This window comes from Ursus arctos, unplaced genomic scaffold (assembly GCF_023065955.2).
Source record: "Ursus arctos isolate Adak ecotype North America unplaced genomic scaffold, UrsArc2.0 scaffold_2, whole genome shotgun sequence".
Lineage (NCBI taxonomy): Eukaryota > Metazoa > Chordata > Mammalia > Carnivora > Ursidae > Ursus > Ursus arctos.
This window is the reverse complement of record NW_026622874.1, coordinates 38590616-38606980: the sequence shown is the minus strand read 5'-3', so window position 1 is coordinate 38606980 and position 16365 is coordinate 38590616. Positions and strand designations below refer to the sequence as shown.

The 16365-nt window shown below is 58.1% G+C and overlaps 1 protein-coding gene across 1 annotated transcript; it reads left to right on the top strand.

Annotated features, from left to right (window-relative positions):
• Positions 1 to 4990: 4990 nt before the first annotated feature.
• Positions 4991 to 16165, top strand: PTPN7 (protein tyrosine phosphatase non-receptor type 7). Its single transcript, XM_026480643.4, has 10 exons — positions 4991 to 5070; positions 6156 to 6329; positions 6850 to 7033; positions 7322 to 7406; positions 9034 to 9110; positions 10318 to 10455; positions 10833 to 10943; positions 11666 to 11823; positions 13441 to 13554; positions 14415 to 16165. Exons 2-10 carry the CDS (start codon positions 6208 to 6210, stop codon positions 14506 to 14508), a joined length of 1083 nt encoding a protein of 360 aa, XP_026336428.1. The 5' UTR covers positions 4991 to 5070; positions 6156 to 6207; the 3' UTR covers positions 14509 to 16165.
• The last annotated feature ends 200 nt before the right edge of the window (positions 16166 to 16365 follow it).

Genomic DNA, 16365 nt, shown 5'->3' with positions numbered 1-16365 from the left:
AACTGCTCACCCGTGTGTCCCCACCCCAAGACAGCTGATGGTGGGGAGGGGAGGGGGGCAACAGAAGGGGAAGAAATGGCTCTGGGCCCTGGGAAAGAAGCCCAGGACTCAGCCGCTAACTCAGGAAGTGGGGAGGGGGAGTACGCAGAAAACAGGCAGGTATAGAAACTGAACACCAAGACCCCTTCATGGGAGCCAGGCTCGGGGGGGGGGGGGGGGCAGTCCCAGAAGGGAGAACAGGCCTGCATAGAGACCCGTTCAGCCTCCCTCTAGTTCAGTTCAGAGCCAGGGGCTGCCTGCCCTCCCCCCACTCCACCCAGCCCCAAACCTCAGAGCCACCCACCCGGCCTCTGGATAGGGGCCTGGAAACTGAGCACTGCAGACTCATCAGATTTTCCAGGCTGCGTGTGAGTGTGTGTGTGTGTGTGTGTGTGTGTGTACGCATGTGTTCTTTCAAAGGGGAGCAGGGGGGCGCAGAGAGCAACTGGGGAAGCTGATACAGAAGGAGAAGGTCCTGGTCTGGCCAAAAGGTGGGGGAATCATCCTCCCCTTGCCCCCTCCCCCATCCCACCTCAAGGGGGGGGGGCACCTCACTCTGCTCTTTCTAGCAGAGTCTCAGTTGGCAGCAGCACAGGGGAGAAGTGGGGTGGAAACGCCCTAACTCAGAATCGAAGTACAAGAGCTGTGGTAAGAACATGGTTGCAGGTAAGGGGGGAGGGTCTTAGACCCTGCCTGAGAGTCCCCACAAATGAGGGGCCTGTTGGGAACAGCCGAGACTCCACAGCTAGTCCGTGGACAGTCCCAGAGGAGGCACCTGGCCACAGAAGCCACACCTGCCAGGCCCCCTGCAGCCTTGCGGATGGAAGAGGGGGCTCCAGAGGGGGTAGAAAGCATCTGACAGATAAGGCGCATTCTCCCCAGCCCCCAGCATCTCCATTCAGCAAAAAAAGTACCACAAGGGCTGTGTCTTCTGCCCGGCAACCACTCCCACAGACAAACCCACATCCTCTCCCTAGAGAACCCCTGGGGTCCTCCTGAGGTCTCAAAGCACCTTACTGATTCCTTCTGGAGAGAGCCAGCTGGGAGGCAGAGGAGGGCCAGAGACAGGTCCAGGCATCCTGAGTCCCAGATGTGAGCCAGCCCGGTCTCTCCTCACCGCTGTCCCGCACAGCTCCCTTCCGGCCCTCCCCCTCCTCTCCCACGGCCTGAAGCCAGGCCTTGGGCATCCCCCACACTAGGGGAAGATAATCACCAGGCAGGAGAGGGGTAGGATGGATCCGGACAGCCAAGTCTCCCGCCCTTCCTCCCACGGCCTGGGAAGGTCACCAGGGAGGGGGTAGACCTGGATTCCTCTGACCAGGCTGTGGAAAGGCAGCAAGGGGCTGGGGGCAGCAGACTGGTGAGGCGTGTGCCTGTGTGCGTGCGTGTCTGAGGGTGTCCAAGGACATCACGGAGCAGAGAGAGGGACAGCAGGGTCCCTGGAAGAAAGGACCATGTTGTACAATAGATGTCCGTCTCACCAGCTCTGGCCTTGGGAGAGAGGGAGGGACTCTCTTCCTTCCTAGAGTCCTCCTACAAGGGACCTGAGTTCCAGCAAGCTGGCAAAGAATGGGACTCTTTCCTGGATCTCCAGGCAGGCTGGCCTTGGCTCCCCAGGTGCTGGCCTGAATCACTGGTCCTTCGGCCAGGGGATGTGGGGTATGGGAAAGTCCCCTTCACCAACAGCTCCCCCCAAAAGGTGTCAGGGAAAGTGGGTCGGGCGGGGGATGAGCTTCCGGGATGGCCAGCACAGAGGCAGGGCCCCTGGGGCAGGCCCGGTGGGTCTCCCTCTTCCTTCAGACTTCATACCAGCGGCCCAGATCACTGCCACACCGCCTAACAGCCATAGTCTGCCCCACTCACCCAGGCTCTCTCTTCCAGTGTCTCCCTGCTTCTCCTGGATGAGGCCTTCCAGCTCCTCGCTCACTGCGTCTCTGTCTCCCCCACACAGCCAGGGGCAAGCAGGAGCCTGTCACACTGGGGCAGAAACAGGCCTAGGCTGGCCCAGGATTTGGGGGCGATGGGGAGGACCTATGAGCCTAGGGCTTCTCGAGAGAGGAATGAAGAGGGCTAGGGAGGGGAGCAAGACATGTGGAATGTGCGGGACCCCAGAGTCCTGGCCCCCAGCAGCAGGCCCCATGCCTAAGATCTTCCCTTTCAGAATTTTACAGGGTGGCAGCCTTTGACGCTGTGGCTGGCAGCAGCCTGGCTTGCTCCCCAGGTACTGCTGGGGAGCAAGAACCTCAGGGAATTCCAGACACAGCTGCCCCTCCAAGGGGCTTCTGACACTGGGGACAGCAAGTTGTGGCTGGCAGGCCTGGGACCGGGGCCTGGTGAGACGAGGGGGGCATGTGCCCAGGCAGCTCTGTCCCTGCAGACTAGCCGGAGAAAGGGAGCAGTCAGGAGGCAGGGGGTCTGGGAGAGAGGAGACATGGATCCTCCTGCCAGACATGATGCCCCCCACCGGCCCCCTCGCCGGGCTGGCTTCTCCAGCTGACAGCTCCCGAGCACTTCAGAGGTCCAGGCCCATTTGACGGATCAGAGGGGGGCCAGGATCCTCTGCCTGGGAAGAGAGCAGCCTGATGTGGAGACTGAGCCTCAGGGAGGTTCAGTAACGGACCCAGAGTCACACGGCCGACGTGCCACGGCTTAGATTCAGTGCATGTGGCTCTTTCTGGCTTTCAACTCTTGCTGTGCTTTCTCTGGAGTCAAGGGTGGCCGGAACCTAAACGCCAACTCCGGAAGGCGAATCAGCGACTGGAGAGACGAAGGTTTGCGAGCTGTCTGGGGCTGTTCCACCCCAGGAATGAGGAAGGTTCTGGGGGCGGAGGAGTCGCTCTGAGGGAACTCCGGGCCTTCCCCCATTCCAGCAGCCTGGCCAGTCTGGGGAGGAGCGGCTGCAGGGCAGCTTGTCCCACCTGAGGCTTGTGGGTGGTACGCTCGCCCCTCCTGAGCTCTAGCCCCACACCTCCACGGATGTCCAGGCATTTCTAAGCAGAAGGGAGAGAGGGGGCAGGAGGCAAGGAGTGACTATTCCCCCAACCCCACACACACCCAAAGGGAACTGAGAGATCCTCAGGGTCTTGCCTAATGCCGTTGCCCCCACCCCCACCTCCAACTACCTCTCCCATCTCCTGGCCCCCAGCTTCCTTGCTCTTCACCCGAGAAATCAGCTTCCAGCTCCTCAGACTGCTGCTGGGCCCAGCCTTGGGAAGGTAGAGGGTCTGCTCATGGCCCAGCATGAGGCCCAGCCCCTGGAAACCTGGTAGAAACCTGGAGGCACTGGCGGACCCGTGGGGGGAAGGCTTTGCCTGCTTCCTCCCCCCCACCCCTGTGGTATCCTAGCTTCCTGTTCTTGGTAACAATCAACAGTGTGGCCCCGCGGGGGTGGCCCTCTCTCTGATCCCTTCCTGCCCCCTTCTTTGATCCCCAGGGCCCCACTATCCATTCGTGGAGATACTGGTGGGTTTGGGGGAGCGGTTGAGGCAGAAGCCAGCCTCAGGTCACTTCCCACAGATTTACCAGGGATTCCCAGGCTCTCCTGCCCCCGCCTCCACTCTGTTCTGGGTACCAGGGCTGACTGCTACTCCAGCTCCTCCTTTCAGGGAAACCACCCACTCCCCAGAGTGAAGAAGGGTCCTGGACCAGCTGGCCCTGGAGGGGCTCAGAAAGGAGCCGTGCCTGGTCACCTCCCCGCCTTCCAGGAGCAACATCAGGCCCGCAAGGCCTCCGGAGCTCCAAAGTGTCATCCTGGTCTTCATCCTACCCCTCCTCCCCCACGGGCCAGCAGCAGAGGCGAGCCCCCTCCCCACCACCCCTCCTGTGTGCGCACCCCTGTGTCTATTGTAAATCATTTCTTTTTTGCTGTCACCATTTGACAGCTGAATCAGAGAAGTGGGAGGAAGAGAGAGGACGGGGATTGCGCGTGTTGGGGCCGGGAAGGGAAGGGTGTTTGGAATGTTACAAGGTAGAAGAAGCCGTGCAGCGAGCATGAACCAGCTGGGCTGCTGGCCAGCAAGGGGCCTGCTGAGGCGAGGCAGGGGTGGGGGGCAGTGGAGTCTTGGATGCGGGGGCCACTTCCTAGGCCCCAGGCATCCAGGCGCCCCAGAGGCGAAGAAGACGCAGGAGTCCCCGACCCCCCCCCCCCCCGGTGTGAGGGCCAGAGACTGTCCGCTATCTGTAAGTCTTCTAAATAGATGTCAGGACTCTGGGAAGGTGCTTGGAGGGGCTGGGGGCAGGGAGAAAGCCCCCCAGACTCTCCTACAAACTGTCTCTACTATCTACTTCCTGGCTGGCTGGTCCATCTCCAGCCACAGGTAGCTGACAGCTGGGGTGCGGCCCAAGTCCTGGGGATGACCCTTCTGGTCTGGCCTGGGCCTTTCTTCCCCAGGGTGGAGCAAGGATTCCTGCCTCCTTCCTCCCTCACCCCACCTCAAGTCCGCACCCACCTCTGCTTTGAGAAGGTGCCGCCTGCACCTGACCATGAACTCGCAAGGCTTGAAGGGGCAAGGGCTTCCAGGACCAGGGCTCTGGGGCAGAAGCAGAGAAGCAGAAGCCAGTCTCTGGACTGGGCCAGCTTGAGCAGGAACAACTTGGAGTTTCTGTGCGGGACAGCGAGGAGCTGGGGGTCAGCTGAGCTCTGCCTAGTAGGCAGGCAGAGACTGAATGTGACAAAGACCCAGAGGACAAGAAGTCCAGGGAGTGAGGGGGTTTGGGAGCTAGGGGAACCAGGGTGGTCAGGAATGGGCTGGCCCCTCCTTCTCCATTCCCCCGGAGCAGGGCCTTAGGTCCACGGCAAAAGTGCTGGGCCACTGCCAGCCCACCCCCAGAGGGGCACAGGCAAGAGGCACCCGACCCCTGCTGGTGGCAGCAGGCGCAGGAGGGCAGCACGCAGCTGGGGTGTGCGTGGGTGGCAGCAAGGAGGGGCAGAGGGAGGAAGCTGGCTTCCTGAAGCCTCCTCAGCCCTCAAAGACCGACCAACAGACAGACAGACAGCTGGCAAGAGGCAGCCTGGGGGACACAGCTGCTCCAGTAAGTACCTGAATGGGGGGAGGAGGGGCCCTGTGGTCCTGGGGTGGTGTGAGCCCTGGGGAGGTGGGAGGGCATCTCCAAGGCGGGTGTGAGTGAGGCTGCATTGGGGGCCATGGTGCCTGGCTGGAGAATGGGTGCCGACCTCGCTGATATCGCCGAGGGGCATGGGGCACGGGAGCCGCAGGGGGGTGTAAGGAGAGCAGAGGCCAACAACTCCCTTCCTGCTTCGTGAGAGCTTCTTTCTACCACCCACATCTGCACAGGGCCCACTCTGTCCCCTCACCTCTGTGACTGCCTGCGGGCTTAGCGACTCTCACACCGCCCCCACCCCTCGGAAGCTGTGACCTGGCTCTGGAAGATAGGGACTGTCCCCCAAGAGGAGACGGGCCCCACCACCTCCATGCCCCCTCTTGTGCCCCCAGCTGTCGCCTCACCATGCGCTGCCGCTCAAGGGCTTGGTGAGGCCATTTCCTGTGACGGTTACAGAGGCGGGAGATGGGGGGATGGGCAGAGGAGGAAGGAAACACCCCCCCAGCCTACCTCCCTGGACAGAGACCCCAGAAGTCAGAATGACTTGGAAACAGCCAGCAGTTACGACAGGGTCTACCAGGGTCCCCAACAGGCTCCAAAGCTGCAAGAGGCCTCAACCCTCTCATCTCAGAGAGGGCCTGGACTAGAGGTGGTTTCTGTGACTTTCTTTCTCCCTTCTACACAGAACACATCGTTTCTGTTTCCTCCCTTGTCTTCTTTCACCTGGGCCCCAGCTTAGAGCCCTCTGTCCTCTGGCCTTGGGCAGCCTCTTCTCCCCTCTCTCCCTCCTTCTGGAGTCTTTCCTCCCCTCCCCTCTCCTCCCAATCTCTGCTCCTTGTCTGGCCCCTACCCCAACCCCAGACTGCCCACCACCTGGGTCCCCTTGTAGAGACCCCGGCTTTCCCGCAGCGACAATGACAGCACTGCTCAGTGAACAGAAGACACCCCAGTGAAAACTGAGGTGCCAGAAAGCAGGCAGCTGGCCTGGGTTGGGAGCCTTCTCCTGGCCAGTTGGACAGGCCAGAGGTCAGCAGCTGAGGGGCCCTATCTTTCAGGTGAAACTCATGGCTGAGTGAGCCTTCCCTGGGCCCAGCACCCCACCCCAGCATGGTCCAGGACTGTGGGGGGTGCTCCAGAGCACAGCTGCCGACTTGGTCTCTGGGGGCAGCCATGACCCAGCTTCCACCTGCCAAGGCACCAGCCAAGAAGCATGTGCGGCTGCAGGAGAGGTGAGATCTTTCCTGGGGCGGGGGGGGGGCCTTCCCGGCCCTGAGACCCTGCCTGGTTCCCTCCATCTGCCCCTCCAGCTCTGACAGCTGGGTCCAGAGGGCCCTCAGCTGTTGACTCCAATCTGGAAAGGAAACCCAATGTGTTCATTTGTGTGTCATTTGCATGTCATTTACATGTCTGGGTTATAAAGTTTCATGTCAACCCAGCGCCTGCGCCCCAAGCCCTAAATTGGGCTAAGCAGCCCCTGGAGCAGGGCTGTCTTGGGTCTGGATGTAGGTCTGAGCTTTAGGAGCCTGGAAGGAATGGGCAGAGGCGGGCAGCTGGAGGTTGAAGGCTGCCCTGATCTGACTGACAAAAAAAGGGCACATAGCAGGGGACTGAACCCTTGAATCTCCTGGGCCTCTGGGTCCAGGGGAAGACAAGGAGCAGCCTCCTTAGACGCACCCTGTAACAGTAATAATGGCTAGGGCAGCCATTGTTTCCAGGCACTCACTGGGCACTGGTTGTCTGCGCCCACAGGCGGGGCTCCAATGTTGCTTTGATGCTGGATGTGAGGTCCCTGGGGGCCGTGGAACCCATTTGCTCAGTGAACACACCCCGGGAGGTCACCCTACACTTTCTGCGCACAGCTGGACACCCCCTCACCCGCTGGGCCCTGCAGCATCAGCCACCCAGCCCGAAGCAGCTGGAAGAGGAATTCTTGGTAAGAACTTGGGGTCCCCTCCGATCCACTCTGCCCTTCTGAATCAGAGACAGCCAACGGGCACCATACTATCATAAAACGGGCACTCAGGGATGACGAGAACCCCAGTGCCAAGGGAGAAAACCACCCCCTGCTCCCCCTTCTGCCCTCCACCCCACCCAGACCTACTAAAGCCACAAGGGAACAGCTAGGACCAGCTCCACTAGATCGGGGCGGGGTGGGGGGTGGAAGGGGGGAAGGAGGCTGAGAAGAGGTATCGGCTATTCACTCATTTCCTCCCTCTGCCAGAAGATCCCCTCAAACTTTGTCAACTCTGAAGACCTGGATATTCCTGGCCACGCCTCCAAGGACCGGTATAAGACCATCTTGCCAAGTAAGAAGCGCGGCAGGCATCGAGGGAGGTAGTGCTGTCCCTGGGGCTGGACAGGTAGAAGGCAAGACACACAGCCTCAGCCAGCGAAGAGCTCCTTCACACGGGGCACCTGCTTTCAGCAGAAAAATACCAATACCTCACCCGGGCTGGGGGAAGGAGGAACAAGAACCACAACCATAAGGACTGGCGGCTCATATTTGCCGATGATTACTGTGGGCCAAGCAGGGCTGCAAGCCCCTGATAGTAACTCATTTCTCGAAATGTCCCCGTGAAGCTGATGCTATGGTATGATTGCTCCCATTTTACGAACGAGGCAGCAGAGTCACATCACTTGCCCAAGATCACAACTTCTTTCTGCTCTTCCCCCACTGTGGGAAACGCCCAGCAGAGGTCCATAGTGGGAAAGGCACATCAGGACGGCTCCCAGAGAGAGGGCTTTGAGCAGCTCAGATGCAAGGCAGCCGCAAGACAGCAGTGACAAGTTTGGAGATGGGAGTGCAGGGGCTGTAAGCTGTTGACCCCGACAGCTCAAGGGACCCAGGGATCAGCCCCTCCCACTTTTCAGAGGCAAACAGGAGACCCTTGCAGACTCTCTCCCTCCCCCCCGCAGAGCAGCCTTGTCTGGCCAACCCACCTCCAGCAACTCCCCATCTGGAGGCCTCAGCTCACCACCAGCTCCTGCGGTTCCAGCCCTCTGCCCGCAGGGGTGGGTCAGCACTCATCAAGTGAGGCGGAGGGAGCAGTCCTTGTTCTTGGCCTAAGTCTAATCAGACCCGCAGCCACGAGAGAGGGGAGAGGTCCTTCTGCCTGCAATCCCTCTCTGTCCAGAACCAGGCCAGCACCCGGAGAGCTAGTCTCCTTTCCTCACAAGCTAGGTTCTCTGTCCCTGCTTGGATTGGATCTGGAGAAAGCCCTCCCCCTTTGAGGGAGAGGCTGACACACCCAGTAATGGAATGGGAGTTCTGGTCCTGCTTCCCCACTGTGGGATTTTAGGCAAGTCACTCATCCAAATCCCGTATTCACCATCAGAAAAAATTTTCTCCATGACATCTCTTTTTCTGCTCCTATTGGTACAATCCTGTTCCACATCCTTACTGACCTCAAGGCTAGCCTATCTCACTCACCGCCCATTAAGCCCCTGCTGCTCTACTCCCTTTCCTCAATAGCCCGTCCTACAAGGCACCACCCCGTTAACCTTCCCCAGTTATTCCTTTTTTTTTTTTTTAAAGATTTTATTTATTTATTCGACAGAGATAGAGACAGCCAGCGAGAGAGGGAACACAAGCAGGGGAAGTGGGAGAGGAAGAAGCAGGCTCATAGCAGAAGAGCCTGATGTGGGGCTCGATCCCATAACGCCAGGATCACGCCCTGAGCCGAAGGCAGACGCTTAACCGCTGTGCCACCCAGGCGCCCCCCCAGTTATTCCTTTGATCATGTCACTCCACTGCTCTGAAACATTCTGTGGCTCCCTATTGTCCACATATAAAATAATTTAGTGGGTCTCTGGCCACCTGCTATACTGGAGGTACTGTGAGAGGCACAGGAACTCACCTCTTCCTGACCCTGTTGGCGTGTGCATTAGTCGTCCCCTTCTGACCTCTGACCTCTGCTGATTTTTACTTCCTAGATCCCCAGAGCCGTGTCTGTCTAGGCCGGGCACAGAGCCAAGAAGACGGAGACTACATCAACGCTAACTACATCCGAGTGAGTGGCCTGGCTGCGGCTGCCCTGCAGGGAATGGGGCGGGGGGGGGCTGTGTTTGAAGACATCTGTCCCGGGAGAACATCTTCCAGTTGCGGGTTCCTGCTCCAAATCACAGCCGCCACGGCCCCGCCTAGCTGGGGCCGACACTGAAGAGGCCCCAAGCCACCAACCAAGAAAACAGAGCACGTGTTAAGCGGAGAAGAAGATACCACCCAGTCTCCTTCATGCCCGCTATCACTTCATCCCTCCCCACCCTCTATGCGGGGAGGGTACGCCGGGAGGAAGTTGCATTTTTGAACCCATTCGCTCATATCCCCAGGGCCTGTCGCTCTTAGCTCTGCTGGAAGGTGCTGGCACGAATAGGAGCTCTTGGCTGGCCCCTTTTCTCTCTCTCTAGCCTTAACTGCTCCCCAAAGCAGCCCCTCCTTTGTGGAGATGGTTAACATCAAACTACAGGAGCCAGGGAGGCAGGGTGGCCTTTGGACCCCAGCTTCCCACCTCTATTGGCCCTAAGTAGATGCAAAAGCAGTGCCCCCTAGTGGCTCAAAGTGGGCAGGACAGCGGTCCGAGGTGCCAAGAGGTGGAAAGCTGTTAGCCAGGGCCCGGTGAGGAAAGAAGACCTCCATTCACTGCAGAAACGTAGGGAACAGTGGTCGTCTAGATTTCGTCATCTCGAGGTGCTGAGATTCTGCAGGGGAGAGGAAGGGGCCAGCAAGAGTGTGCTACATCTTGCTACTAAGTATAGAAAAGTAATATATAAAAGTGAAACACTCACTCCACGCTGTTGAACACTGTTTTCTTATTTCGCACTGGTAGAAAGTAGCAGGGGAGGAAGGGAACACACGCTGACAAAGGATTTGGTATGTGCGAGCCTCTCAGTATGCTTCGTGGAATGTAATCTGTACCATATTCCTGCAAGTTAGATATTATGTCCAATTTACAGATGAGAAAGCTGAGGCTTATGGAGGCTGGGTAACCTGCTTATGGTGGCATAGCCAGTAAGCGCAGAACAGGGATTTGAACCCACGTGTTCCTCCCTCCAGAACCTCTGTCCTCTCCACCGCGTGGCTTCCAGTGCACGCATGGGTGCGTCTGCGTGTGTGTTCAGTGGCTTCGGGCTGGTCCCAGGACCTGCAGAGTCCAGGACTCCCCCAGAGAGCTAACTCTCACTGCTTCCCACCCTTCCTTGTGTGCGTGTACTCCCCAGGGCTACGATGGGCAGGAGAAGGTCTACATTGCGACCCAGGGCCCCATGCCCAACACTGTGTCGGACTTCTGGGAGATGGTGTGGCAGGAAGAAGTGTCACTCATTGTCATGCTCACTCAGCTCCGAGAGGGCAAGGAGGTAGGAGCCATGGTTCTTCGTGAACCCAGAAAGGGCTATACCTTCCCCCACCACACATGCCCTTACTCAGGGCCGCTCAGGACTAGGGGCTCCCCTGGGAGCTGACAATAGCCAGGCCCAGCTTGCACTCTCAGAAAAGTTTCTGAGATATATGCCATGGAGGCTATCCACAGCGAGAGTGGGGGATGGGATAAGCACTTCACCTGCATGTGCCAGGCTCAGGAGAGCCTGCCCCAGGTGCTGACCCAGGCAGTGCGCAGCCCCTCCAGTGGGGGTGGGAAATGGGGAGGGGACCCCACTCCCCTTTCTGCTGTCCTGGCCCCTGCTCCGGCTGATAGACACTTCCCCCTTCTGACTCCCAGCTCCCTCCCTCCTAGAAATGTGTCCACTACTGGCCCACAGAGGAGGAAACCTACGGACCCTTCCGGCTCCGCATCCAAGACACAAAAGAGTGTCCGGAATACACCGTGCGGCAGCTCACCATCCAGGTACGGGGAGGTCAGGCCGTCTCCAGCATCTCTGAAACTCAGGCCCAGCCTTCCCTGGGAGCCAGGGGTTGACTCATCTAAACCTTCTAGAACACACATCTAAAGAAGAGCTTGAGGCACAGAAGAAGGAAAGACAGGGGGACTGCCCTGGTCTAATCGGGCAGAGCCAACAAACCAAGCGGGAGCACCAGGAAGGCCCATCCTGCTGTGCTGAATGGCCGGGAAAGGAGAGGTGGGGCCCCCACATCATGCTGTAGGAGCCCCAGGAAGTCCAGAGAGATGTATGATAAACATATGAAGTGCTTCAAAATGCCTTCTCTTATCATATAGCGTTGGATACTTTTCAAAGCGTTTCTCTACCAACTCCTTATCTTCCAAGCATCCAGAGAAGTAAACCAATAAGATATCACTATCTCCTTTTTCGAAGTGAAGAGAATGAGGGTAAGGGACTTTGCCCAAAGTCATGTGCTGGTTAGAGGCTGAGCCAGAGCTAGGACTTGAACGTGGGTCTTTCCCCACTCCCCGGACAGCATTCCTTCCAGCATTCCAGAAGAGGGAACCGTGGAGTTTGAAGAGCAGGAGAAGGGAGGGCTGACCTTGCCTGCTCGGGGTCCCTGACTGTCCCAGGGAGTCATTCTAGCCCTTGACCTCCTCTGGCACCAGAGATGGCTGGCAGTGCCCCCTCCCCTGACCCTGGTTTTCATGCCTTGTCCTTCTGCCAGCACCAGGAGGAGTGCCGGGGACTGAAGCACATCCTCTTCTCCGCCTGGCCTGACCACCAGACCCCAGAATCAGCTGGGCCCCTGCTGCGCCTGGTGGCCGAGGTGGAGGAGAGCCCAGAGACAGCTGCCAACACTGGGCCCATCGTGGTCCACTGCAGGTATGCGCACCCCCCTCCCGGGCAGCCTCGAAGCAGGCCCCTCCTCCCTTGCCACTGGGTCTATCCTTGGAATGGGTCCAGGAAGGACAACATCAGGCAGGCCCAATTCTTCCCAGGATGGGAATCTCTAGGTCATTCAGCAAGGTACCCAGTGTTTATTCTCTCCTTCATGCAGAACCTGGCCATCTGGGCCGGACATTCAGACACAAGCCAGAGAGGGGACCGACTCTCAGAAAGCTTCCCAGTCTGCTGGGGAGGGAGGTAAACATGGTCCCTGCTGGTGCGAAACTCATGCTTATTGAAAACCTGTTACTGTCAGGCACAGTGAGAGATGCTAAGGAGACAGCTTGGCTTCTGCCGACAGGCTTACAGTCTGGAGATCACAAGACGAAGCACTGCGACGGCGGCGTCTGGGAGCACAGAGCCAAGTCGCCCGTCCCAGACTTTGGCCAGAGAAGGTTTTCCACGAGAAAGGACATTTAAATTAAGTGAAAACCTGAGAGGTGAATTAGCCAAGTGAAGAGTGGAAAGGCGAAGCATTCCGGACAGATGGGACAGCGTGTGCAAAGGCCCCTCGATGACATTTTTAAATGGACACATCGCTGGGAGTGGAGTTAGAGGATGAGGGCCTGGAAGTCATGTGGGGGAGGGGAGGAGAGTGATAAGAGAGAAGTCTGGAAGGCCAGAGGACGAGAGGCCTCATAGACTGGCTAAGAAACTTGGATTTAGCCACGGGAATACTTGGGCTACAGAATAAGACTCTGATTGCGAGCGAGCGGGGGTCACACAGGGGACAAGCTTACAATAAGGAAACCATTCGGGAGTGCGTGCCCTGAATAGAACATAGTGGCAAAAGTACAGACAGAGGCAGGACGCCTGGGTGGCTCAGTCGGTTAAGCATCTGCCTTCAGCTCAGGTCATGATCCCAGGGGCCTGGGAACGAGTCCCGCATTGGACTCCTTGCTCAGTGGGGAGCCTGTTTCTCCCTTTGCCAGTCTCTCTCTCTCCCCCTCTCTCTGACATAAAATAAAATCTTAAAAAAAAAACCAGACAGACAGAGGGGACTCATGAGCCCCTTCCCTGCAGATAGCACCTGGGCATAAGTGCTGGCAAGTCATCGGGGCTCAGACAAGAAGTCTTCCCGAGGAAGGGGGCCAAGAAGATTTTGAAATAAAGAGCGAGACAGAGTGGAGTGCAGGAGCCGGCTGTGGGAAGGACCCGAGGTGGGGAAAGGGGGCAGCTGTGGACATAAGTCATGGCTGGAGGAGGGAGAGGGCCTCAGCAAGCCCGGCGTGAGCCCTGACAGCCGGAAACCACTGCTCACTGCTAAGCAGAGGACGGGTCCTCGAAATGTCCACAGGGACTGGGGGGGGGCGGGGCTGGGATAGGTTTAGGGCGAGGCTAGTGAGAAATGGAACCTCCTCCAGCGCCAGCTCTAACCTGCAAAGGTACCGCCACCTTCCTCTTTCCTCATGTCCCCACCCCTGAAACAGAGTGCCCGAAGTGCCTACAGCTTTCTCTGCAGTTTGAGGCCTGGCACCCACGTTCCCCACTTGCCGGGTCTCCGTGTTCCCTGGTCTCCTGTGACCTCCCTGTCCCCTCCCTGGCTGTGTCCAGTGCAGGGATCGGCCGGACTGGCTGCTTCATTGCCACCCGAATTGGCTGTCAGCAGCTGAAGGCCCGCGGGGAAGTGGACATCCTGGGTATCGTGTGCCGGCTGCGGCTGGACAGGTGGGTCAACCGCGTTGAGGAGTAGCCTCCCGGGCACCAGAGCACTTAGAGGAACGTCCCCATCAAGCACCTCCCTTGAGGAAGGAAGGGGCCCTGGGCTTCAAGAGCTGTTTCTCTTGCAACTAACGCCCAGGAAAGAATCTCTATCTAGAGTGTTTGCTTGGGGGGCTGAGAATGAAATATGCCCCTCTGTGGATATCTGAGCCTTACATCTTTTATTTCCCTACTCAGGGAAAGCTGGAGAAATAGGGGATGGTTGGCTCGAGACACCAGGCAGACACAGATAGCGCACAGAAGCCCACTGGATCCCGAGACAGGGAACCGGGGTGCAAATCCTGCCTTGCATCTCGCTGAGCTGCCACGATATTTCTCTGGGCCCCCATTTCTCTATCTAGAGAGAAATAATGGCTCCTTCCCCCAGAGAGCTGTTGTAAGCAATGAGTTAACTCACTGTGAATGAGTTTTTTGAACATAAGAACCTACTATAAAAATACGTGGAGTCATTATGTTTAAGATGGGGAGGAGGAAACTTGGGGGCTCAGGCATATTCCTGGCCCGGTGTGAGGAATCAGGGGTCTGGTTCTGCCCCAGGAGCTGATGGGTCAGAGAAGCACAAGTTCCGTCATGGGCCGTCTCCTCCTCCTCGACACAGCCAGCCACGGGGGCCAGCCCTGAGTACGGGGCCAAGGGGCTTTCCTTGTGGGGAAGGTGTTGAGGGGCAGCAAACAGGAGTGGGAAGCCCAGAGAAGGACCATATGAAGTAGTTCACGGGTTCTTTGGGAGAATCTCCCTGCAGAAGTATGAAGATGTTTGACCTGACCCTCCCTCCTCTGCTCACGGTTTGCATGCTTCCCTCACAGGGGTGGAATGATCCAGACCACGGAGCAGTACCAGTTCCTGCATCACACTCTGGCCCTGTATGCGGCCCAGCTGCCGGAGGAGCCCTGCCCCTGACCCCTGGCGTCCTCCACCAGCCCAGGTGCCAAAGTCCCCTAGGCCTGGGCAGGTGGGTCTGGGAAAGTGGACCTCGTGATCTGAGGGATGGGAATGGGGAATGGGTGCCCCTCAGGCGGCGCGTGCATTCACCAGAAGCTGCATCAGCGAGGACTGGGACCAGACTCCAGGTCTTTACCACTGGCCACTCTTTGGCTTCCTCTAGCAGCCCCGAATGGACACTTGGGGGAACCTCCCCTGTCTCTCTGACCTTCGAGCTAGGAGCCGGCATTTACAACAGAGCTGAAAAAGGAACCCAGGAGTCCTGGTCTTGTCTAAAGTGCTCTGTGAGCTTCACCTCTCTGTCTAGGACACGGACATTAGGTGCTTTGCTGCCATAGGGAAAAGCAATCAGAGAAGTTCCTAGAAGCCGCTCCGGCTGTATCCCCTTCCTGGGGCTGGCAAGACAGTGATGCCAAGATCATCATCTTCCTTCTGGGCCCTGCCCATGAACAGGCCAGATGCCAGAGCTGGGAAAATCTGGTCCTGACCATGGCCAAGTTCTCAACATCCCAGCAGTGACTCTGCTTTCTCACCCCACATCTGTGAGGGCTGGATACCCCACCAAAGAGAACAGGGACCCAGACCAACCCCGTGCCCATACTTGAGTCCCAGGATCAGGCTACAGAGGAGACCAGGCCAGGCAGTTGGAACCTCTAGAAGAGGGAAAGTGTGGGGAACCCCTCAGAGGTCCAGAGGGCTACCCCTGCCTCCATAATTGCCAGCCACTCACCCCAGGTACCCTCTAGGGAGGCCCAGCATCCTCTATCTTTGCCCACGACCTTGGAAGACCCCTGAGTAGCGGGAGGTACAAAAGAATGAGGAGTGAGGAAGAAACGAAGAGCTTGGCCTGATTTTTAGAAAACCAGCCCCCCGCCCCCTGCCATCCACCCCTGCATTTGCAGAGGGCACCTGGAGAGCCTGGCTGTTTCCACGAACAATCAGGGTGAACGCATTCCATGCGTACCTGGGGCCTCAGACTAAACTGAGATCCCTCATCGTCTCTCCGAGAGAACGAACTCCCTTCAGCATCTTAGTATCAACACAACGTCCAGGGCACCCAAGATCTATCTCAGGGCTCACCTACACACCCCGGGGAAGACATCCAAATCCTTCGTCCTTGAATCCACGATGGGCTGCTCGTGGGGAGGAAGGAAGGCACCATCTCTCGGGCACCCAGCCCCTGGGGTCTGCTTTGGCTGATGCCAGTTCTCTGCGGAACCCCCCCAAGGAGCTGGATCCTGGAGGACCGCTGAGCCTCCTCAGTCATGACGTCCCTTCTGAAGAACCTGCAATGTTGAAACTGAGGTTAATTTTCTTACTGCTTCTGCTTGGTCTCACAACGAAATTCCTCCTTCCTTACAGCCCCGGGAGCGGGCTCACCTGCGCCTGCGCCTGGGAGGCACTTGCAGCCTGAGCCTGGGAAGCTGGGCGAGGAGCTCTCAAGTGCCTGAACCCGCCCTGAGCTCACCCCCAGCTGGGAGGAAAGCAGCTGCATGAGCAGGGCCCGCAGGCTCCCCTCCCTGGCACTGTCACCGACCCCATTCTAGAACTTAGAGAGTAGGAGCTCTGGAAAAGGAACCAAGTGGGAAAATAAAGGCTTTTTGGACGACCGATTCATTCCTTCTTCCCATCTTTTTCTCAGGCCTCTGGACCCTCTTTATAGCAATAGAGTAAGAATCCCTAGACCAGGAATAGGCTGCAGATCCTTATCCCAGGACACGCACATTTCTAGCACTTCTTAAGACACACGTAATGACACTGGAGTCAGTTTAGGAAATGAGGCAGAGATGTACCCTTAGGAGCTAGATAGGGACC